General features: G+C 42.0%; 1 protein-coding gene across 1 annotated transcript in view; it reads right to left on the bottom strand.

The window, feature by feature from the left end:
- Positions 1 to 24,539, bottom strand: part of BNC2 (basonuclin zinc finger protein 2) — a 492,884-nt gene extending 468,345 nt beyond the window's left edge. Inside the window, exon 1 of the mRNA XM_056117248.1 lies at positions 24,425 to 24,539. Coding sequence (XP_055973223.1) covers positions 24,425 to 24,427 — 3 coding nt within the window. The 5' untranslated portion in view covers positions 24,428 to 24,539. The remainder of the gene's footprint in view (positions 1 to 24,424) is intronic.
- Positions 24,540 to 25,778: the final 1,239 nt, after the last annotated feature.

A 25,778-nucleotide genomic window follows, 5' to 3' on the forward strand; every position in this document is an offset into this window, starting at 1 on the left:
AATGAGGACAAATTGCATAGTTTAAAAACACTGAATTACATAAGAATCTACTGTAGTTAATCTCAAAGAAATTGTAACAAATACTGCAAAGTTTCCTGTACTAAGGTTGGTTCTCCAATCAGACATGAATTCATTCATTAATTTTATTAAAACTGATGATGTAGTTTATAAAAGTATAACAAATTTAATCTATTATAATATTCCAAGAAATAACTGACATTTGAAATGGTGCCTAATCAGTTATTAATTTATTTTCCTGAGATAATTAGCCCCCATAAAACAGGTTTCAAATAGAAGAGTACAAAATATTAAAATGTAGAGAAGACACAAAACAATGAAAACATATTTCAAGTTTGACAGTTTCTTTCTTCCACATATACTGGCCTCAAAATTTGAATGTGAAATGCCATAGATAAAGTCAAATGTAATGAAGAGGAGGTATTGAGGATGGGTTTGGAAAACATAAAGCTTGTAATTAAGTACATTCTCAAGTATAATAATCCACCTGGAACAAGATAAAACATTCAGAACCCACCTAAAGCAAAGCAGCCAGACCGTATACTCCCACAGGGTTTACAGTACATGACAATGAATTATAATAAATCCCACCTTATAGGCCAAATGGTCCATGAAGATAGCATACATGGTCCCTCTAAAGAAAGCATTAACAAGGTACTCCTGTTTTGGTCCCAAAGAGCCATGCAAATTATTACAGGGCTTCCAAAGAGACTTATCTACTTACCTCCATAGAACTATGTAATATACCATTTATATAGAATTACACTTTTGTATTTGACCAAAAGAAAGCACTCGCATATCAAGAAGGTATCATAAAAGGAAAGGAGTATATGCTTCACATATGGGATCCCTGGTTTCAATCCTATCCATAACCACATGCCTCCATATGGGGGTTGGGAGCAACCCCCAAATGCAGCACTTGGAGTAGGAAGAGAAGAGACGAGAAGGGGAGGGGAGGGGAAGGGAGAGGAGGGGAGCGGAGCAGAGGGGAGGGGGGAGGGGAGGAGGGGAGGGGAGGGGAGGGGAGGGGAGGGGAGGGGAGGGGAGGGGAGGGGAGGGGAGGGGACAGAACTACATATTACTAACATAAAAAAGCTAGGTTTAATATTCTTTCCAACATAGGTTGACCATAACTCTCTTTTCTTTGTTTTTTGTAGGAGTACTGCTATTTATTCAGCCACTGGTTAAGCTGATTGAATTGTACATGAACTCCACCTTACTTTTTTTCCCATTTTTTATAATTTTATTTATTGAATCACCATGAGAGCAGTTGTTACAAAGCTTTCAGGTTTGTCTCGTTCATACAATGAAACATCTGTACCTTCACCAGTGTCCATTCTCCACCACCAAAACCCCCAGTATACCCCCACCCAACACCCTCCCCCTACCTGTAGGGCAGATGATTTCCAAATTACTCTCTCTCTACTTAGATCACACTCAATATTTTGACACCAGATCCACCATTATTATTTGGGATTTTACCCCAACACTCAGATCTGCTGAAAAGGTAACAGTAGACAATTTGTTTTCTATTGCTGATTATGAAAAACATATGATGTTGTGCGGTTGCAGTAGTGGCCGCATGGTTTTGAAATTCCAAAATTTTAACAATTAAATCTGGAAGGATTTCTTGCCAAAACCTGCTGGGTTCCAAGATTTGTTCCTGAGTTCTGGGATCATGGCTGTTAAGCAGCTTGATCAGGAGCCAGAGAGGCCTTTTGTGGGCAGCAACTCAGGGTCTCCTTGGGGAGGAGAAGAAAGGGCCGGCTCCACCCCCATCCTGAGAGCGTGTCTGGTCACTGCGGGCGGGTCCAATGGACTCTGGAGGACGGCAGCCACCAAACCACCAAGGGGGAGCAGGCGGAGGGACAGCACCCTTTCCCCCCTGGGGTGGCCTGGCGACAGTAACAAACTGCAGGATCCAGATGTATTTCTGCCAGAAGCCACTGGGTTTCGAGATTTGTTTCTGTTTCAAATCGAAAAGTTCTACAGTCTCAGAGAACTCTAGAAGAATGAATAAACATCTAACATTTTGGAGTTAAATTCATTCCTTTTAATTTCTTTTTTTTGTTTGTTTCTTTACTGTTTTTGGTTTTAAGGTCACACTTGAAAGTGTTCAGAGCCTACTCCTGGTTCTGTGTTCAGGAAATCATTCTAGGCAGCACTCAAGGGACCTTATGAGATGCTGGGGATCAAGCCTGGGTCAGCAGCATGCAAGACAAATAGCTTACCCACTGTACTTTATCTCTCCAACTCCTTTTCCTTTTAATTTCATAAACTCTCACTGAAAATTGAAAGTCTACAAATATTTTAGATTATGATTTCACAAAATAGACTAAACTTTCAAAATTGCTCATACTTCTAACAACTGAATTACTTTTAGCAAATAATCCCCCACACCCAATTATTCTTGATATTCTTGCTTTTATGGGGATTTGGACCACACCTGTCTGTGTTCAGTGCTTATTCCTGGTGGTACTCAGAGAACTGTATATGGTGCCAGGGATCAAACCCACATTTGCTACATGCAAATAAAGTACCTTATCCCCTGTACTTTCTTTCTGACCCTTCTTTGCTATTTTTTAAAAGGCCTCCTCAGGTTATGATCTATAATAATTCCACTCAGGGTCCACAAAATTTACCATGAACAGAATTTATCTAGAACTTGATATGCTAAGTTGAGTTACATAAAACTTCTATATAGTAACAGTTTTTTTAGTGGAAATGTACAGTATAAATACAAAATCCTTTTATGTGGAAAACTATAATCCATATAGATCCAAATTAGTTTCTATCATCAGAACAAAGAAAGTTTGGAACTATGGAATAATATAGTTGTCACTTTGGAACACTACACTTATTCCAACTGTATAACAAAGCATTTCTAAAATTCCCCATTTGCAACTACAGTAGACCACTGAACTAAGGTCTACAGATCCACAGCACTGTGAAAGAATGTGCATGTAATTTATCATCAGTCTTTGATAAACATGGTTCCTCATCCAAACATTAAAGCAACTGACCGTCTTGGATTAATTTAATCCAAGTGAATATGAAATACAAAGTCACAGTCACAGTCACAGTTCTCCCATTGTTCATCGATTTCCTTGAACGGGCCCAGTAACGTCGTCATCGTGAGACTTGATGTTACTGTGTTTGGCATATCGAATATGTCACGGGGAGCTTGCCAGGCTTTGCCGTGTGGGCAAGATACTCTCGGTAGTTTGCCGGGCTCTCCGAGAGGGGCAGAGGAATCGAACTCAGGTCTGCCATGTTGGCTGCGTGCAAGGCAAATGCCCTACCGCTATGCTATCGCTCCTATCCAAAGATCACTGTCACTGTCCTCCCGTTGTTCATCGCTTTGCTCGAGCGGGCACAGTAATGTCTCCATTGGAGACTTTGTTGTTACTGTGTTTGGCATATCGAATATGTCACAGGTAGCTTGCCGTGCGTGCCAGATACTCTCGGTAGCTTGCCAGGCTCTCCAAGAGGGGCGGAGGAATCGAACTCCGGACGGCCATGTTGGCTGCGTGCAAGGCAAATGCCCTATCTGCTGTACTATGGCTCCAGACTGGAGCCATAGTACAGTGGTAGGGCGTTTGCCTTGCACGCAGCCAACATGGCTGACCTGAAATACAAAGGTAGAAAAATATCTATAAAAGGACCCATGAAGCTGAAGAGTTAACAACATTTCCATAGCAATTAATAAACTATATGGGAAAAAATCAATTGCATCAACATTTTTCTCATCAAAAATGAAATTATCTGGCTTTATCACCCACCATGTTTATTAGGATTAATTTTTGGATAATTCAGAAAATCAAACAAAAGGGTATCTGGAAAAATTAGACCTATATTATCAGTAATATATGTCAAATGAACAGACCCAAAGATATGAAATCATGACTGTATCATCTTCCATGATAACTATTTTATAAAGAACACTACTTATATTTGTTTACCTATGGTTTAAGTTTCATTAGAGTATCATATTCATTCAAATGTGAACCCTGTCAAATATTTTGTTAAGAATTTCATCAAGCGTTATAAAATTTCATTTAAGAAAGTACTGGGGGGCTCATGGATATAACTCAAAAGACTAGCGTACATCTTCTACATTCCTGGCCAACATGGTCCCCAATGGATGGATAGGAGTGACCCCCGAAAAATGCCACTGGGAGAAGTTCCATGAAGTGCCAGGTATAACCAACCTCCAAAAAAGAAAATAAAGCGATTTAGAGCATTCAGCCGAAGAGAAGGACAACATGGAGGGCGGAACCACAGATCCCAAAGGAAAAAAAAAAAAAAACAGGTTCCAAAAAGAGCCGAGATCATCAGGAAGGCCCAGATGGGGTAAGTACCGCATCCCGCCTCCCCCAGATGGAACCCCGGTGACCAGAAGCCTCTACAAACACAGCTCGAGTATGCGGGAACTAGGACTTTTCCTCAAAACCGCATGGCTGCTCACGCGGCCGCGCGACATCTCTCTATATACAAAGTGATCCATGGGAAGTAAACCACCCAACGTTTCTCTCTGAAAATCATAGTTAAGTTTGGAGCACGGCCACAGCCCCAGAAACACAAGGACTTAATGCATAACCCAGCAGCTTGGAGCAGAAAAGTGAACGGGCTATGCGTTAATCCAGGCCATCATGACTGTCCGGAGGGGAAAGGGGGTTGCCCCATTCGCCCTCTCCTCTCTGGAAAGAAAGATGGCGGCCACATGGGAGCCTTGTGGACAGCAGGTATGAGCCGGGGGTGTGGGGGCGACTAAAACCTCATGGGAAGGGGGGCATTCCGGTCCGTCCTTCACGCCCTACCGAGGTCACCAGTTGCCCCCCACGAGTGGCTCTCCAGCACGGCCACGGCCCCAGAAGCACAAGGACTTAATGCAGAACCCGGAAGCTTGGAGCAGAAAAGTGAACGGACCATGCGTTAATCCAGGCCATCAAGTCTGCCGGAGGAGAAAGGGTGTTGCCCCATTCGCCCTCTCTTCTCTGGAAAGAAGGATGGCGGCTGCATGGGAGCCTTGTGGACAGCAGGTATGAGCCGGGGGAGTGGGGGCGACTAAAACTTCATGGGAAGGGGGGCATTCCGGTCCGTCCTTCACGCCCTACCGAGGTCACCAGTTGCCCCCCACGAGCGGCTCTCGAGCACGGCCACGGCCCCAGAAGCACAAGGACTTAATGCAGAACCCGACAGCTTGGAGCAGAAAAGTGAACGGACCATGCGTTAATCCAGGCCATCAGGTCTGTCCGGAGGGGAAAGGGTGTTGCCCCAGTCGCCTTCTCCTCTCTGGAAAGAAAGATGGCGGCCACATGGGAGCCTTGTGGACAGCAGGTATGAGCCGGGGGACTGGGGGCGACTAAAACCTCATGGGAAGGGGGGCGTTTCGGTCCGCCCTTCACGCCCCACCGAGGTCACCAGTTGCCCCCCATGAGCGACTCTTCAGCACGGCCACAGCCCCAGAAGCACAAGGACTTAATGCAGAACCCAGCATCTTGGAGCAGAAAAGTGAAAGGACTATGCGTTAATCCAGGCCATCATGTCTGCCCGGAGGGGAAAGGGTGTTGGTCCCTTCCGCCCTCCTCCCTCTGGAAAGAAAGATGGTGGCCACATGGGAGCCTTGTGGACAGCAGGTATGAGCCGGGGGACTGGGGGCGACTAAAACCTCATGGGAAGGGGGGCGTTCCGGTCCGTCCTTCACGCCCTACCGAGGTCACCAGTTGCCCCCCGCGAGCAGCTCTCCAGCACGGCCACGGCCCCAGAAGCACAAGGAGTTAATGCAGAACCCGGCAGCTTGGAGCAGAAAAGTGAAGGGACTATGCGTTAATCCAGGCCATCAGGTCTCTCCGGAGGGGAAAGGGTGTTGCCCCAGTCGCCTTCTCCTCTCTGGAAAGAAAGATGGCAGCCGCATGGGAGCCTTGTGGACAGCAGGTATGAGCCGGGGGTGTGGGGGCGACTAAAACCTCATGGGAAGGGGGGCGTTTCAGTCCGCCCTTCACGCCCTACCGAGGCCACCAGTTGCCCCCCACTAGCGGCTCTCCAGCACGGCCACGACTCCAGAGCACAGAAACCAATTTCTTAACTATCTGACTTTCAGTAGAAATACTTCCAGGGTCAATAAGTAAAACAGCAGAAATCCAAAACCAACATATAATTCTTGAACCCAGCTGTAGAAAGCAAATCACTTCACAATGCTTTGTCAGCATGTCTGATTTGGGGGTGGGGGGGTAAACTCTAAATAATAGTGGTGAATCTTTTATTGAAACAATGAATCTAATCAAAGCAGATAGAGTGTTAACTAGAATTCATCTGCCCCACAGGGACTGGGAGGGGTGGGGGGTGGGGTTTTATTGGGGTTCTTCATGGTAAAAAATAAGTTTTGGTAAAGGGAAATGTGCTTGATATTTGTATGACTGAGACCTAAACCTGAAAGCTTTGTAACCTTTCCCATGGTGATTCAATAAATAAATAAATAAATTTTTTAAAAAAAATAAAAAATAAAGCACTGAAATGAGCAACAAAGTAGACTGGCATTCAAATTTTTAAATAAATCACTTCCTTATTTCCCTATAAGTCTTCAAAAATTGTATATATTAAAATTGCAAAGTGAAACTGTAAAACATCCAAAGCAGTGAATTGGATGGTATGTATCTCAAAGCTATTCAAAAATAAGTGAAGTGGCAGATAGCCAACATACTCAGTTAAACTTCATTAAAAAGCCTAAATTATTCAAAATGAGATAAAAATTACCCAGATTAACCAAGAGCATAGCTTGCCCAAAAGCAGACCAATCAGGTGATAATTTTCATTTATCACTGAAATAGCTTACTTACCTCCACAAAATGCCCCATCACAAACATTTTAGTCAAAGAGACTTGAAAATTTCATCAGAGGCTAAGTATTAAGATATCTTCAGGGTCAGAAAAATAGTAAAGAGAGTCTAAAGCTCTTGTTTTCCAGGTGACTGTCACAACGGCAAAAGCATATGGGTCCTCCAACCACTGCCAAGTATGGTCCCACAAAAAAGATATATTCATTCATATGCTATGAATTTCATCTGCACCTTATTCCTAACCCAACATTAGATCTGTGCAATTTTCTGAACAATAGAAGAATTTTCAGGAGAGGAAGTTTGGGTCACACTGACAGCACTCGAGAGAACATATAGTGCCAGAAATCAAGCTTACCAGCTGCTTGCAAGACAAGTTCCTTAATCCCTATACTATCTCTCCAGTTCCACAATAGGAAGAATTTTTAAAATTCGTTTATTTGGGGGGTTTGGGCCATACCCATTTGTGCTCAGGACTTGCTCCTGGCGCTGTTCTTAGGTATCACACTGGGCAGTGGTAGGGGAACTATATGCAGTACTAGAGGTGAGAACCAGGTCAATCACATACAAGGGAAATGCTCAATTCATTACATTCTCTCTACAGCACATAATGTGTAAAATTTTTTATAGTAGTATTCACATCTTGACACTAAGATCATATTGAATCACTACTACTTTACTGAAGCTTGCCCCATACTCATTATAATAAGGTATCATGCACACTAAAAAAACAGAAGGACCACTGTCACTGTCACTGTCCTCCCAGTGTTCATGGATTTTCTCCAGCAGGCCCAGTAACGTTTCCATCGTGAGACTTCTTGTTACTGTGTTTGGCATACCGAATACGTCATGGGTAGCTTGCCAGGCTTTGCCGTGTGGGCAAGATACTCTCGGTAGCTTGCTGGGCTCTCCGAGAGGGACGGAGAAATCAAACTCGGGTTGGTCATGTTGGCTGCGTGCAAGGCAAGCACCCTACCCGATGACAAGTATAATTTATAATGTATTTTCTTCACCTCTTGTATGATTTTTGCATACTCCATGTGTCTACATCTACACTGAAGCAAGGACTCCAACAGCTGCTCAGAAACTTTAATTAAGAAAATCAAAGGAAAAATAAGATCCAATAAAATTTGATAAAGAATCAGCTTTTGGAAGCAAGAGAGAAAGAAACTGAGAGAGTACAGGGGTTAAAGGGCTTGCCTTAAATAAGACTCACATCAATACAATCCTGCAGTACTGATAGGCTGGAGTGATAGCACAGTGGTAGGTACGGCATTTGCCTTGTGCGCAGCCAGCCCAACCCAGCTAGGTTGGATTCCTCTGCCCCTCTCAGAGACCCCGGCAAGCTATCTCTCGCGGCAATGCCAAACACAGTAACAACAAGTCTCAAAATAGAGATGTTACTGGGCCTGGTCGAGCAAACTGATGAACAACGGGAGGACAGTATGTATTCAGTACTGATAGGAGAGCCCCCACATACCACTCCTGGAGGGGCCCAAAGAACCATAAGATAGGTGCCAGGGATCAAACCTGGGTTTCATCAAAACTTGCCAGGACAAGCAAGGCAATTGTCCTACTCACTGAACTATGACTTGACCCTAGCCCTGTTTTCTTCCGTGTATTAACCCCCCCTAAAAAAAGGTTAAAAAATATATATACAGGGTGTTGGGGGGATATGAGCCACACTCACTGGTGCTCCTGGCTCTGTGCTCAGGAATAACTCATGGCTTATGGACCATATGCAATGCGATACAGGGGGTGGCTAAATGCACAGTAAGTACATTAATCCCTGTACTCTCTCCTAAAACCCCTAACAATATTTTAAAACAGATATTCAATATTTCCTGTACAAATTCATTTTCCTCCCACTTTATTTTGAACTTTGAAACCTTTTACGTTTTGTAATATATTAAAACCTGTGGGATTTAAATAATAAAATTCTTACATGACACATTTGTACCGTTACTGCTTTGAAACATGTAGAAAAATTGACCAACACAAAGACGTGAATAAAAAAAAATCTAAGACTGGACCCAACAAAATTTTAATAGGTCAATATCTTATCATTCCAGAATCAAGCGAATGTTCATGCCTTATTTTTCTACTTTCTCTTTAACAAATGTTTTTCTCCAGTCAGAATCTAACTGATATTAAAAGGAACAAGGTTTGAGTTTAAAACAATGTAATCACAAATTGGGAATCTACTGAAATAAACCTGTGTTAGATAAAGGTATAAGGAAAGGAAGTAGCTCAATGTAGAATGCAGGCATGCCTCCGTTTATGAGGCACTGGATTCAATCCCAGGTATCAAGGAAGTTCTATCTTTTTGGTCCATTTTGGAACCCACACAGTAATACAGCAAAGAACATCACACAATTCTAAACATTAAGAATCTTTAAACCATAATTTTGACAAGGAATGTGGTTCAGGGGTAGAACTCATTCATGTTTTGCAAGTATGAAGTCCTTGATTCAAAACCTGGCAACATGCACACACACAAACATCCCCTACTGTCTTCTAAGAGCAATTTATTCTACCTATAAATAATGCCAGTGTGAGATTCATATATTTTGTTACAAAGTATTTAACCAGAGAAACTTTCTCTAAGAAAGCAAGAAGATAGTACAATATTTACTATCTTTGCCTTGAATGGGTTGTTTTGGGTTCTATTCCCCATACCACGTACGGTCCCCTGAGTCCCACTAGGCAGATTCCTGTATGCAGAGGCAGGACAAAGCCCAAACACCACCATGTATGACCCAAAAAACAAAAGCTAATGTTTTTTCTACCAAATACTCAACTAGTCTCAAAGTATTAAATACACTCATAAATTTATATAATAATGTTATAAAATATTAAATAAGTTATTATATAGATTTTTCTCTCCTGAATTCTGCTGTCTCATCATTTGGGCATTCACTCACTCATACAAAAAATCATGCTTTTTGAAATACAATCGCATGACATATCCCCCAAGAAATTTAAAATGAATAAAATGAGACTGCCATCTGCATTGAATCCATAAAAGATATAACACATGCAAAGTCACCTTAACAAGTAGCTCCCAGGATAGTTGACTAATATAAGCTTGAGAATATTAACAAATCTAGAGAAAAAACAATCTGCCAATCCAAAGGGGAATATGATACAGGAAAAAAAAGCAGAAGAATAAGTTTTATCAATGATCTTCAAAAAGCCAAGCTTTAGCTAAAGTGTACTGGAAATGCAGGCCACTGATTTTCCCTATAATGGGAAGATCATCTTATGTCCTCTACATCCGTAATATTCTCTGCTCTAACTCCAAACTCAATAAGTAACACTTTGATTATAAATTGACTATTCAAACTGCCTATAAAGGAAAAAAATGCGTTAAATGTAAACGTAGAATATGTAAACATGGCACCTAAATTTGTTTCCAGAAATATACACGTGTTTAAATATTGTGTGTATGTACATGTGCCTATGTGTATATTAGTGTCCACTCCCCAGTTTGAGAACATGCTATCTGAGCCCGTGAAGTACTGATCTCTTTCTAAGGTGTTTTGACAAAATGAAGATTTCTAAGCATATGGAGATGACAGGCAGCACAAGACTGTGATCATACCTTTAAGATAGTGAATATGAACTCACTAATGAATTTTGACCTACTCATTATTATTAGGGTTATAGCTTCATCTATAATATTAATTCTACCTAACAAGCATATCATGTATATCACAAAAACTGTAATTCTGTTAAATATTAAGTATTAAAACAAAAGCTGTGTTTACCATGGAAATGACAACTAAAAATTCCCATGCCAACATAAAATTTACAATTTATATAAAAATATTTTGGGGTGGGGGAGAAGAAATATTCAGTGATGCTTCAGAACCGTGACTTTCGGTACTAAGGAACAAGATAGTTCCAACAATCAAACTGAGATTGGCTACAGACAAGGCAAGTGCTTTAACCCCAATACTATCTGTGGCCAAAAACTGGCATGTTTTAATATTTATCATATTAGTACACTATTGTCTAATCTAGTTACATGTGATTCTACAATAAATTATTCTACATATAATAAGAAATATTTATTTGCCAGATATCAACACATTACTTTGGCACTGCTGTCTCAGAAAAGCAATCTGGGGGCTGGAAAGAGAGTACATCAGTAAAGCTGCCAGTCTTACACACAGAGGAGTCTGTTCAATCTTGGCATTATATATGGTCTATAAGTCTATCTCCAGTCCTCGGCCCCCTGACACACACACACACACACACACACACACACACACAGAGCAGTGAACCCTGAGTAGTCAGGAGTAAGCCCTGATCTCCACCTACTGTGGACCCCACCACCACCACCAATAAAACATACAATAGCAGTAGTTCTGCAGCACCATCAGATGTGACCCCCAAATAAAACCAGTATTTACCTACTACTTAATACTATTCATAGTTAATTTACTCTGGGGCAAAATTAATGTTTTATTCTACCCCGAACCAATTCAAACAAATTAATGTTTTGTCTCCAATCACCCTTTTGAATGAGAGGAAAATCAGAACTATTACACACAAGGTTCATGTAAAACTATGCCTGTTAGCATATGTATATGTAGGCACAACAAGCTTCCTTAATCCTCTAGAGAGTGAAATGTGTATTACTGGAGATCGGTTTCCACAGGACCTAGAAGTGGACTTTCCTTGTAATGACTGTATTTTTCTAGTTAATTACTTCTCTGGGTGGGGGCAGGGTCTACAGCCAGAAATGCTCAGGGATTATTTTCAGATCTGTGCTCATAGGACCATATTCAGTGGCTGGGTTAGAACCAGGGTCAGCCAAGTGCTATATAATCTCTATATGATCTCTCGCCTTAATTATGCTCTCTGTCCCTAAACCAGAAATATATCAAGTCATTCTATATACGTAGTACTGTAGCACTGTCCTCTCGCTGTTCATTGATTTGCTCGAGCGGGCCCAGTAACATTGTGAGACTTGTTACTGATTTTGGCATATCAAATACGTCACGAGTAGCTTGCCAGGATTTGCCATGCGGGCAAGATACTCTCGGTAGCTTGCCTGCTCTCCGAGAGGGGCACAGGAATCAAACTCAGGTCGGCTGGGTGTGCTATCACTCCAGCCCATTATATATACATAAAAAATATATAAAACAAAGTCCTTGTCAAGACATGCTAAATAACAAGGAGCACTAACTTATTTAACTTTTGGGGTCACACCTATCTATGGGGAAGGCTACTCTTAGCACAATACCCGCATCTGGTGCTGGGAACTGAACTTTCATTATCTAAGTGCAATGTAAGTAAAGTAAGTAAAGGCCCTCCCGTTGTTCATCGACTTGCTCGAGCGGGCCCAGTAACGTCTCCATTGGAGACTTTGTTGTTACTGTGTTTGGCATATCGAATACGTCACAGGGAGCTTGCCAGGCTCTGCCGTGCGGGCGAGATACTCTCCGTAGCTTGCCGGGCTCTCCGAGAGGGGCGGAGGAATAGAACTCGGGTCGGCCATGTTCGCTGTGTGCAAGGCAAACGACCTACCACTGTGCTATCGCAGTAACAACAAAGTCTCCAATGGAGACGTTACTGGGCCCGCTCGAGCAAATCGATGATCAACGGGAGGGCCTTTACTTTACTAAGTGCAATGTAAAAGCTTTAACCCCTGAACAATCTCTCTGCCCCTCCAGTCTTAATTTTTTGACAAAAACCAAATGTACCACTTGTTATAATAAAATTTATAAGAAAAAAAAATACAACTCTAGGGGTCAGAAAGTCCAATGGTAGGGTATTTGCCTTGTACACTGCTGACCATGGTTCAACCCCCGGCAACCCATACATCCCCAGAGACCCACTAGGAGTGATACCTAAGCATAGAGCCTGGAGTTCACACCACGAGATGTGAACCCCCCAAAAAAATATTACAGGTAAACACACATTTTATGCATTACCTATCATTATGGGCTGGAATGATAGCACAGCGAGTAGGGCATTTGCCTTGCATGCAGCTAACCTGGTCGACCCGAGTTCAATTCCTCAGCTTCTCTTAGAGAGCTGGCAAGCTACCAAGAGTATCTTGCCCACACGGCAAAACCTGGCAAGCTACCCATGAGGTATTCGATATGCCAAACACAGTAACAACAAGTCTCACAATGTTACTGGGCCCACTTGAGCAAATCGATGAACAATGGGAGGTGACAGTGACAGAGACCTATCTTTATAAATGACTTTAAATTGTCAACAGAATTTTTAACAGAAAAAATGTAAATTCTCAACATATATCATGAGATATAATTTTAAATTGCCTAGTATTTATATGTGAACACTAATGAGGGAAATGAAATACTCTCAACATATGTATATTTAATGTTAGCAATTTAATAACTGGTAATAATCAAACTTTTAAGCAAAATAACTGGCAAAGGGTCAAATGCAATGCATTTAATAATGGTGCATCAGACTATCACAAAAGAAATGACTTTGAATAGCATATGACTTTATTAGTATGAGTTAGACAAAGTTAAAACTTTATAAGAGGAAAACACTTTTAAGTTCATCAGTGACAGAACATAGCTACCTCCAAATTAAGTTACCTTTTATTTGCTCTCAAGTTTCTCTAATTCATTGATGTGGTATTTTAATTAAAAAATTTTCCAGGTAAACTTTTAAATGAGCTCATGTTTCTAAATGTGCCATACCAAATTTAAACATGGTGTTTATTTAATTTTTAACTATACTAGTTTGGTTATTAAGATCATACAGTAATTTTTAATCATGGTGGGGATTTTTTTAGTTACAGAGGAATGTCTAGAAAAACAAATTTTCTCAATTTTACCCCCTTTCCTTTTGAGGTATTTACAAAACCAAAAACAATTATTTCTAGATACTTAATTCCATCCCCCAGGGCACAAAGTGTGTCTCTTATCAGACAAAACACCTAGAATGCTTTTAAACTCAATGATAATTAAGAAACATCAAAGTAAAGCCAAGATGTTTCTCTGGGAACTAAGAGCCATCATCTTTTAATGCCAAATGACATCTTCCTTGTCCCCTGGAGTACCAGGAATTTTTTTACCCAAACAACAAATACATTTTCTTAATATACTTTTACTCTTCTGAAGACAAGATAAACTGAGTTTTAAAAGTAAACTGCTAAAGGCAACAAAACACTAGACAAATGAGATGACATCAAACTTAAAAACTGTTCAGCAAATTAAATAGTCAACAGCTAAATATGGGGGAAAAAAGCAGGGGCCAGAGATAGTATGGGGTAAGGAGCTTGCCTTGCACGCAGCCAACCCAGTTTTTGATCCCTGGCACTGAAAATGATCTTACAAGCACCATCAGGAGTGATCCTAAACACAGAGCCAAGAGTAAGCCTTGAGCACTGCCAGGTGTATCCCCAAACCACAAAATTTTACAAAACCATACACCTGAAAATCATACTCAGAAAATATCAAGAGCATATTAATATTTTTAAAAAGATGCAATTAAAAATGGTAAAAATTATATGATAAATATTTTCCAATAAATTATAAAAATTATAAACAAGCATATAAAATTATCTTCATCATTAATCCTCAGGAAAATACAAACAAGATAACACATCTACCATCTCTGAAAATCTATAGTCTCTATTCTAAAGGGTGATAGTAAAGATTTTGGTAAACATGGAGAAATTGGGAAGCTTTTTCACAGCTGGTAGAAAGGTAAATGGGTAGCAGCTATGAAAAATAACATGACTTCTCAAAAAAATAATTCAAACCGAACAACTTGGTTCAGACAGATAACACAACAGATAAAATGCCTATCTTAAACATGGCCAAGCCAGGTTCTATTGCAGACACCACATATGGCCTCCTGAGCACTGGCAAGAACCATCCCTGAGCACAGAGCCAAACTAAGCCTTGAGCAGAAAATGTGCTCAACAAAAGTCTCCCCCCAAAAACAAATAAACCAAACAATTTTATTTCTAGACATACATCCACAATTAACTGAAAGCAAAATCTTTGTTATTTCCACATCTGTGTGCCTTGCATCATTAGTCACAATAGCAAAAAGATGAAAATGAACCTAAATTCACATATACATGAAGAAAATATAACATATACTATCATTACATAAAATAACACAAACTAACCTCAACAGTATAATAAGTTAAATAAACCTTTAGCAAAAAAATATATACTAATAAAGTCTATTGATGGTATCAAGGACTGTAAGGAAGGATGAAAGGTGAATTGTTCAATGGGAAGTTTTGGTTTTAAAGAATTAAATGTTCTAAAATTTGTTCCACTACAAGGTATAGTCAACACTACTACATTGTTGCTTAAAATGTTATTTAAATTTTCTATGGGGAATTGGGGAGAGGGTCTCACCCAGTGGTGATCAGGGGCTATTCCTGGCTCTGTGTTTATTTGTAGCCCCTGGCGGTGCTAGGGTTGAGGTTTGGGTAAAGGATAGTTCCCTCTTCAGCAAATGGAGCTGGAAAAATATAGATACATACATACATACATACATATATATATAAACCCAAGCTCCCAGAAAAGAACAAGGTGGACTGTCTTGCCCCTGCACCTGGCTGTCCTCAACAGGACCCCTTGGAGGAGGGCAGATTGAGTTCCCCTCTCCTCCCTGAGCAGAGCCCCGACAGCTGAAGACCTCCGGGTCCCAGCCAAAGCCATGCTGAGACCACTCTCCACACGCTTGGACGAGGAACCAGCAGAGGAACCCAGGTGTGCGGGACCCGGGGCTCAGATCTCCAAGCCTACTCAGTTCGGGACTGGGCCTCCTCCACCCAGCTCCCCCACCTTCCAGTAGCTAGACAGTTACACCCACCAACTGCCAGGATCCAGAGACTCTAAAACAAAGCTCTCAGAAGCATTCGCGACCGCACAACCTCTTATTCTCTAGTTCTCACTCTCAGAGAACCCAGCAGGCTACTGAAAGTATCATACCCATCTATATGCCTGACGAGGAACACCTGTAAAGGTGATTAGAGGCTGCCCCAAAAGCTTCCATCGCTCTAGGAGGGCCGTGCAAGCTACCAGGAGTATCCCACCCACATGGCAGAGCCTGACAAGCTAACCATGGCATACTCGTTATGTCAAAAATAGTAACAATGAGGGGTCCTCATTTCCCTGATCCTGAAGGAACCCCCAATATGTCATTGGGCTATACTAGCACGTGACAGGGATGAATGGAGACGTTAATAGGCCCACTCGAACGTATCAATGAACGAATCGGTGATAGTGATATGAATTTATATAAAGATATATTATTTATATATATTCCAAAATATAACGGTGAACTACTACTTCATATTACACACAAATTAATTCAATAATATCAGACTCTTAGACACAAGGATTCAAAATTCAAGTCTTAGGGGAAAAAAATCTCAGATAAGTCTTCATGAACGTGGGTCAGATAATTATTTTTTAGCAAACCAAAAGCATAAGCAGCATAAAAGTTAAGACTCTGTCAAGACACACACACACATATAATATATATTATATATAAGTGGCATATATGTAAAAAGAATAAAGTTGCTTTGAATAACAACTTGGAAATTCCTCAAAGACTTAACATAAAGTTGCCATATGACTCAGCAATTCTACTTCTAAGAATATATTCAAGAGAAATGAAAAAAACTTAACACAAATGTTCATATATTCACAATAGATAAAAATTGGAAATCAAGCCAGGGGTGTGGTTTAATTAGAAGAGAAACATGCTATGCATATGAGATGTCCTAGTTCAGTCCCCAGCACCACAAGCCCATCCAAGTGTGACAACAACTTTTTTAAAAAGTGGGGAAATAAATCAAATGTCTAGTAACTAATGAATGGATAAATTAGTATATATTCATTCAATGGAATATTGTTAATTGTACATTTCAAATAGATGAATTGCATGGTATGTGATTTTTATCTCTTTATAGCTATTATAAACAGCTAACTACTACCATTGATACTATCGTGTAAAGTCTAAAATGCTCCAAGGGCTGGAAATAGTACAGCCAGACAAAACAGTGTGCCTGTCATGCACATGTTTGATACAAGTTAAATCACAGGCCCTACATATGGTGAAGCCACTCTAGGAGGACCCTTGAACACGAATGGAAAACCATGAGAACCACAGGTATAGCAAAAAAAAAAAAAAAAGCTATAAAATGCTCCACACAGAAACTTGGAAATTACCAAAATCACTTGTTCTGCGAAAAAAAAAAATAGAAGAACGAAATGAAAACTATCAATCCTTCAGGAAACAAAATGGAACGTAAGACACTAGTCAAAGCACTGCTATCACTCATGAGGCCATGGTTTGACTACTTTGCCAGGTGTGGTTAGTCATCTACTAGGAAAGTGAGTGAATAATAAATGCTAGATTTACATAGTAGCTACTGCTACATATCCCTCTATCTTCAGTCTGTTTTCTAGTATTTAAATGGTGGGGGTAAAATTTCCCTGATACCTCTTCAGAGAGCACAAATTACTAATGAATGGAAATAGGACTACTTGAAGGTAGAGAACTAACACACTCTCTTGCTTCGTATATGGAAAGAACATCAGGTCACCTCAGATTTTTAACAATACAATCACAGACACCATAAAAAGTGTACAAAAGCAAGCTTCAAATTCAACTGTAAAAAGTTAGCCTTGGCTAAAAAAGGATACTGTTAAGTAATAATTACAAGTAACAGAGATTTAGTAACAAATCACCAATATATTTACTAAAGTAATTAGGAAATTCCAAGAGTTTGGCAAGCTAATTAATGTAAGTTAGTAAATCTTTATTCATCTTTTCAGATTTTGAGACTTTTAACTGAACTTCCAGATAAAAGTAAACTTACTTAAAGAAAAATAAAGGTGTTATAATTCACCATAGTCTAATGTGCTGAGAGCAGTTAAATGTAATTTTATGAATTTTCTAAGTAAGAGTTTTTAACAAGGTAAACACATTTTAAAGAATCAAATTATAACACTAGGCTATTCTACACAAGAACCAATGGGGAACATAGTAGCATAATAAAATTAACAGGCAAGGGCCTGAGAGATAGTACACTAGGTAGGGAACTTGCCTTGCATTTAGTCAACCCAGGTTGGATCCCCAGCACAACATATGGTTACCTACGCCCTGCCAGGAATGATCCCTGAGCACAGAGCCAAGAATAAACCCTGAGCAACACCAGGTATGGACCCATGACAAAATAAAACAAAAACATCTATAAAATATTAATTCCTTTCTGTATATTTAGAAACTAAGATTAATTGCTAATAGATTTATTCATTCGCTTGACTCAGTCATTATTTAACAGTCACCAGAAATATCACTTCTATCCTCTGAAAAATATTAAAAAATGAAAATAAGACCTTTCATTGCTGTCAAATGTATTCAATTTTTCCCTCAAATAAAATTTAGATGAAAACAATGTGACTGACATGCTCTGTACAGAGCATTTTGGCAGCCTTCAACTCTGTCTATCGCCTTGGCCTTTAAGCAAAATTCCTTCACAAACTGTTGGGTCTCTGCAATAACTCCTAAAAAATTCATTAATGCCAGTGTTGGCCTATCCCCCATGTCATGCATTTATCCCTGAGATGCATATCAACATGTGGCACATGTCCTTGACATGCACAGAAGAGCTGCACCCCAGGACAGCAACATGCTCAACAATAGTATGGACTCTAACTTCTTTATGGTTGCTGGGATGTAACCGAGAAATCTAATAACTGTGACAGTGGGGCCTTTCGGGTTTTCCTTGCCTTTCCAGACAGTGAAGCTGCACAGACACTAATGAAAGGTTAAATGAATAGGAATAGTTGACAAGAGGTACAATAAAGAAGGAGCTTGGTAATCCACAGACACTGAGCAGAGATCCTTGGCTCAAGCAGAGAAAGGACAGCATATCGTGGAGTCACAATATTTAAAACAGCTTGCTATACACAGAGGCTTTTGTGTCTGGGTACATGTCTGGCTTTGGACTGAAAAAAAAAAAAAGACACGGAAAAGGAATTTCAGCATGGGGCACTTTGGCAAATGTAAGGTCATAATAAGAGAAAAATGTTTTGTGTGGGTTGTTACATCTTTGTACTAAACACAAAAAAGCAGGGACTATTAACTCATGAGCCACAAGTTCCAAGACAATATTGTACATTTTGACAACTATAAAATACTGTATCTAGAGAGTTGGCTTAATGTGATTCCCACTGGTTAGATATACATGCAGTGACTCACTTAGCAGTTCCACTTTCTACCTTCCTGTGGAAGAATTCCTTATCCTCTTCTTAAGAGTTTTAGAGTCAAGAACTGGTCTTTAGTGGACGTTACTTGTTATAAATACCACCAAACCTCTAAAGCCATTTTGCATTCAGAGCAAAAGGGCCCAGCAGCTTAATGTAAAGAACTGCTCATGCCAACAATGTGTAAAGTACAAGGCAAAATTCTCTGTAATTTCAAATAACTGCAACAGTACAATGTCCTCAAATATAATTCTTGTAAGTACTCTAAATTTTTTACCACCCTTCTCACCTCACCTTAGGTGAAAGTTGTAATCCTTAGAGAACTGATTTTAAATTATAACCGCAAAGACTCAAGAAAATAAAACTTCAGAAAGTCAAGGGAAAAAAAAATAATTAACAAACCCTGGCACAGATATTTTTATAGAATAAAAATTATGACCTTTGTATGATAAAACATAAAAAAAATTATTTATCTGACAAATCATTCCTTTGCATATGCATGAGTTAATATAGGTTCACAACCAACGGTAAAGCATACTGAGAACATGTTTTAAAACAGGGAGCCTCTTTGAACAGCCAAATTAAATTATAGCTGAACTCTTGAGTGTACTGAGGGTTCTAATAAGCAACAAATAAAGACTTTTATTGGCTCACAACATAATAAGTACTACTGTGCAAGATATTTTAAAAAGACAAATCCGTGTAGTTTGTCTCACTGGATTATATTATTTACTTAAATGGTAAATAAACTTGTCCAAAGTAATGCTACTGAAAACTAGTGTATAAATATTATACAACAATTATGATCAATGAGTCTAAAGTAAACACATCAAATTTCAGAAGACTGATGAAAATGTGAAATTAAACAGTAAATAATAAATTTAATACCACTTAAATTCTAATTCTTTACATTTAACTTTTTCATTGATTTCTAACATATCCATTTTATAAAGGTATATTATTTATGCCGAGAACATCAAGTACTTTATATAAAGTAGTTTTTTTTCTTTAGAGTATAGCACTTGTGTGTAGAACTACTTGAAAACCATTGAACTGAAATAAGGTAATCCACTCCTCGGTGATTTTGGAAGAAGTTACTTTTAATGAAACTTCTGTGGTTAGTTTTCCCATTTGAATAATTCCAGCAGTTGACCAAACAAAGACAGTACTTAACATATGTGGTTAAGTTGCATTTTGCTTGATACTCAAAACATTAGAAAGGTAGAACCCTGGAAATCTGAATTATATGACTATTTTTATAAAGTTCTATTGTTTCTATCACAGACAATAAACATGCACACACTACCACTTTCAAGCCAGTATTATCTACTTGTTTTCTGCTACATTATGATTGTCAGTGTAATCTTTTTAAAACAGGATCTGATAATATCATGAGGCTCCCTCTAGCTCTTCAGATAGTAGTTTACTAACCAAAATTCCTATGTAGTTCTCACTCAACAAGAAAGAATTGAGGCAGTCTGCCCTTCAACAAATACTTTGAAGTACTTCGTACAAGGATGTAGATGGTAAATGAGACATCTGCAGAGGAATTCAGAAAGCTCTGCTCCTTATAGCCACTTCAAATTAAGATTCTATTAATTGCATCCAACCCAAGTTGTAGATACAAAATTCTAGAGTGCAACTGCAACTTGATTTGAACTACATGTACATTTCTAACCAAACTGAACTATCTTGCTCAAATTAATTTTAAATCTCAAGAAACAACCACACCACAAATAGCTACAGTTTTCAAACATGTGACTGGGTTTCATTCTAAAAAGTAATTTAAATGCAAAAGTGTCAAAAATTTTTAAAAATTAACTTGTTATTAACATTAATTGCACCGTGTTCTTTAGATAACCAAAGATTCTGATAATTCATAGAAACACCTCCACATACCATAACATTTATACACATAAATGGTAATGACATTTTTATTGTTTAATCTTTCCAAGAATTCATATTTTGGATATTTTGGGATTGTAGTTACTTAGAAGATGATAAATAATGCAACTGAAGTATGCCACTGATATTTAATCTTACAATAGTCATAAAAGTTACAGTAAGGCTGGCAAATTATCTCAAGTAAATATGAAAAATGTTAAATTGGACTCCTCATACTCAGTAAGGCCATTTTTTCAAATACTTAAAGAATATATACAATGTTATATGGAACCTTAACTCTAAAATTAAAATAAAGACAACCGACTTCAAGTCATCATCTATTTTGGCTCCCTTAATAAAAATAAATATTATCAGGAACAACACAAAAAGAATAGCTCCCTCCACAATACCCCACACACCACCATTACCCCTCACCCCCCCCTTTTGAGCCAGTGTCCAATTTCTTCTTTTCTGAACAGCTGTATTATCCAACTTAAGTTGCTCTGCTAATTTCAGTCCCACAAGGACTAACTTGGAAGGCAAAAAAATACAAGAAAAGATCAATTTGCTGGGAAAGATCAAATGAGAAAACTGTGGGGACAGCACCAGGTCAGCATGTGGAGAACTAAGCAGACCTGTTCTTCATTAACTGTGTCTCTCTGGGGATGTCACACACTACCTGTCCGTGGGCTTTATTGAACTGCCTAACCCTCCTCTCTGTTCCATTCTTCTGGGCCCAAGTGAATCATATCCTGCTGCTGACAAGTTAGCAGGGGACTGCGGCTGCAACATGAAAGTACTTTTCTTTCTTGTCTAAATCAGGCAGATTTTTGAAAAGACGACACAGCATTGACTCGTGACATGGCAAGATGAAACGAGAGGTCTGGGCCGGTCTTGGAGCTGTGCAGATAAAAGTAATCAAATGACACTCGTGGAATGCAAATTGGCATTCTTGACTGCAGCAATTGCACAACCATGAAACATCCCTGACAGCAAGCAAGATTAGGACAAAATGTTATGTAAAGCACTGAACTCAGAAACTCTCACTTGAAAATTCAAACTGTAACACTTACATTTTAATATAGCAATAGTCAGCTCTGCTTTTGTCTGATTCTTTTTGTAATCACATATCCCAGGGCCTGGCAGATATCTTACATTTCAGGTAAAAGAAGGGGGTATTGGACAGGTATTGAGAATGTGTAGATGCTATTAATATTTTCTTAGTGTTTATTTCTTTAAAATCACAAGAGGTTGGTTCTTAAAGTTTACAATGCAAACAGCAATATATAAATACTTAATATCCTCAAGTGGGGAGAGACAGTTTCAGACTTTTCTCAAAGGACACTCAACAGTTCACATTCAGGCTCAGTTTGACTTCACTCAGGTGAAGACACAGCCATACTTTTCAATGAAATGATTAGCAATCTGGATTTTAAATATTCTGGTCTCCGGGAAAAGAGTGGCGACAACTATGAACTTCATTAAGGATAAACAATTTAAACGAAACGGTTTACAACTACAACATAAAACACAGACGGTATTAAAGGTTCACAGGGGACCTTTTTTTCAATGGTTCCAAAGGTTAAAGAAGTTTTATTAACTTGTACAAGATCTGACCACTCTTGAATATATCTTCAGATCAGACACACTAAATAGTGCTAGAAATGAATTCACTCTTAAAGTACGGAGGTGTGCACCATAACATCTGAAACTACGGAATAATAAAGCAGTAGATGAAAAGTAGGCTGAGATACTGTTCAAAGTGACTAGTGTTCAGGAAGAGATGGATAGACAAAGAGTGACATGGACTGGAAGAAAGGGGAGAAAACAGAACCGGCTTTTACAGAGTTAGAGTAAAATGCTCCCAGAAGAAAAACTCTCAAGCACGAAACAGATATATTTAATATTTTGTTTCGACACCTCTGCGTAAACACAGGTTCCACCCATTGCAACTAACCACAGTACAGAAAAATTAAAACACAGGCCACTTTCTGTAGCTTTAATCCCGGGCACTGTGTATTATTTTATGATGTCTTTTGTACATCAGTTTTACAGCAGCCTCTCTGGGGTAAATGGGAACCACCATAAATCGCATGCTGCTTTCAAAATCACTTTAATTTCTGTCAGCGTTACTGTAACCACAGTCTTGAGGCACAAGTTACGTGTGTGTATGCGCGTGTGCGTGTGTGTGTGCGCGCGCGTATTTCTGCATTTGACAATCTCATCTCCTACACTCCAATCGTGACTTTGATCACTGAAACAGGAGATGTCACATTAGAAGGAAGAGAAAAGAGGCGAAGGGGGGTGGGGAGGCCAACCCGCTATCTCTTTTTCGTAAGAGTCCACCTACACGCACAACTTGGCGTATCAGATCCCCGGGTGAGGGTAACGAGAGCCACCCTGGGTGGGAGAAAAGTCAAAGGAAGGGAGTGGTCCAGCGCATTTCGAACAAATCACGTACGTCCCGAGAGCGGACAGCGCGCTCCGCCGCCGCGAACTCACAGCACGCGCCCTCGCTGCAGAGAAGCCGCTCGGAGGAGGCGGCGGCGGCAACGGGCCAGTGCAGGAATTTCGCTCTGGAGACGCCGCCACGAGCGCTCGGAACTTTTTGAGTTCGTGGGGCATTTGGTTTTTTTAATCCTCACTTCTCAGGGGATTCCATCGCTTCCTCCCTCCCCCGCCCAACCCGGGCCCCCGATGCCACCGAAGCAGTCCATGTGTGAAGTCAAACCAACTAGCGCCTTCCCAACCGCATCCCCGAAGCTCGCTCTCTCCAGGGTGCGATTTTTCTGCCCCGCCTCAGGGTCCGGTGGCTCTGGAGCCCCCCGGAGCACTTGGTGCGCGGTCCTCATTTACAAAGGGAGGGATCCCGACGTGCGGGCGCGGGGCGGGAGCGGCGGTGCCCTCGCAGCGCACCAGCGCCCACGCCCAGCCGCCGGTCCCTCACTCGCGGGCAAGTTTTTTAAAAAGTTCCCCAGGCTCCAAAGAACGCTCCGGAGCGTCCCGGGCTCCCTGCAGCGCCCCATTCATCCCCGCCTGCCTTCCACTCCCGGCCCCTCCACCCCACCCCACGCCACCTCCAGCGCGGCCCCCACTCCCGGGGTGCCCCTCGCTCGCCCGCCGCTCACCTGGCCTCACCCGCCGCGAGAGGGGGCGAACTTCCGAACCCCCAACCCCCACCAGACACACACACACACACACACACACACACACACACACACACACACCCCTCCCACCTGGGGCGCGCCTGGAAACTTGGGCCAAGTTGAGGGGAGATTTCGAGAGCCCCGGCGGGGGCCAGGTTGAGACGGGGGTTGTCCGCGGCTGCCCGCCCCCCCCACCTCACGCCGCGGGACGGGAGCAAAAACACGGCCCCCGGGCGGGCGCCGACGCGCAAGTCTTCCGAAGTCTACGAGGAGAAAGCCAAGGAGGGGGGAAAACTTCTTACCATCTCGGCATGCTGGTTGTCAAGTGCAGCCCCCGCCTCTTGGTCTCCTCTTAGCGGCCGCGCCTGGACCAGCCCCTCGGCCGCCTCTCGCTCCTTCTGTCTCGGCCTTTCTCTCCCTCCCCCTCCCGATTTCCTCCGGGCCGCCGCGCTCGCCGCCTCCGCCTCTCCCCGCCCGCCGCCCGCCCGCCCGCGCGCGCCCTCGCCGCGGCCCCTCAGAGCTCAGGTGACTGATTTACACCCGCGCCCAGGGTCGTGCTCGCTCCCCCCCCCCCACCCAGTCAGAGCCCGCGGCGTTGCCTCAGCGCCTCAGGACCGGGGAGGGAGGGAGGGAGGGGGGGCGGCCGGGGGAGGGAATTTTCAAAATTAAAAAAATTAGAAAGGAACGGACTGTCCCTGGAGGGGGGCTGCGCGCGGGGGGTGCCGGGGGGCGGGGGGCAGCCGGGCGGGCGAGGTGACCCGGGGCGGATTTGCGAGCCTCACACAAGTTTCGCCCGCTCTGCACAACTGTCCTTCTTCTTCCTACAATGTTGCTTCCCTTTTGCAAAAAAAAAGTCGCCCGGTTGGTTGGCTTGTTGTTTCTCCCAGGATTTCTAGGAGTTTCGCGAAGGGGGTGTGTGGAGGAGTTGTGTATTTCTCTCCCCTCCGCTCTGTTGCGCTTTTTTTTTTTTTTTTTTTTTTGCCTCTTCGCCCTTGGTTGGGGTGGGGGCTGGGGGGAGAGAGGAAAAACAACTTTGGCGCCCCCCGGGGAGGGTGAGGGCGCGCTCGTGGAGGTGGCCGCGGCGAGCGCCCAGCTGTCAAAGAGGAAAAGCTCGAAGCCCGGCCGCGGCTGCGAAACGCTACGGAAAGGGCGCGAACTTTATTCCGACTGCCGCAAACCCCCGGCGTCGCTTTCCTTTTCGGGCGCTTCGCCGCGCGGCGGGTCCCCCTTGGGCCGGCTCCTCCACGGCGGCCCGCGCCCGCCGCCCCCTCTTGGTTCTCCCGCTCAGGGCCTGCCCCGCGCCCCTCGTCCCTGTCAGCCCACGTCGTGCGCCCGGCGACCGGGGCAAAAGCGAAGGCGGCTGAGGAACCCCCAGAGGGGCGACGGCGCCTCCAGACGGGAACGTGCTTGGGCCAAGTGGCGGAAAGTTGCACGCCGCTGAGGGGAAAAAGTTTTGGGGTGGCGACGTGTTTGGGGGCCGGCCCCGACGCCGGTTTGCGGCAAGGATTTCCTTCCCCTTCCCCGGCTCTGGGCCGCCGGCCCCGGGCTGAAGACGGCGGAGAAGAGGAAGGGGACAGCCGCCTCCGCGGGCCGAGCACCGTGCCTCCGGAGGGTGACAGGGCCCCGCCATGTCGCCCTGTCCCGGGACTCGGCGCA

Source organism: Sorex fumeus, unplaced genomic scaffold (genome assembly GCF_029834395.1).
Source record: "Sorex fumeus unplaced genomic scaffold, SorFum_2.1 ptg000034l, whole genome shotgun sequence".
NCBI lineage: Eukaryota > Metazoa > Chordata > Mammalia > Eulipotyphla > Soricidae > Sorex > Sorex fumeus.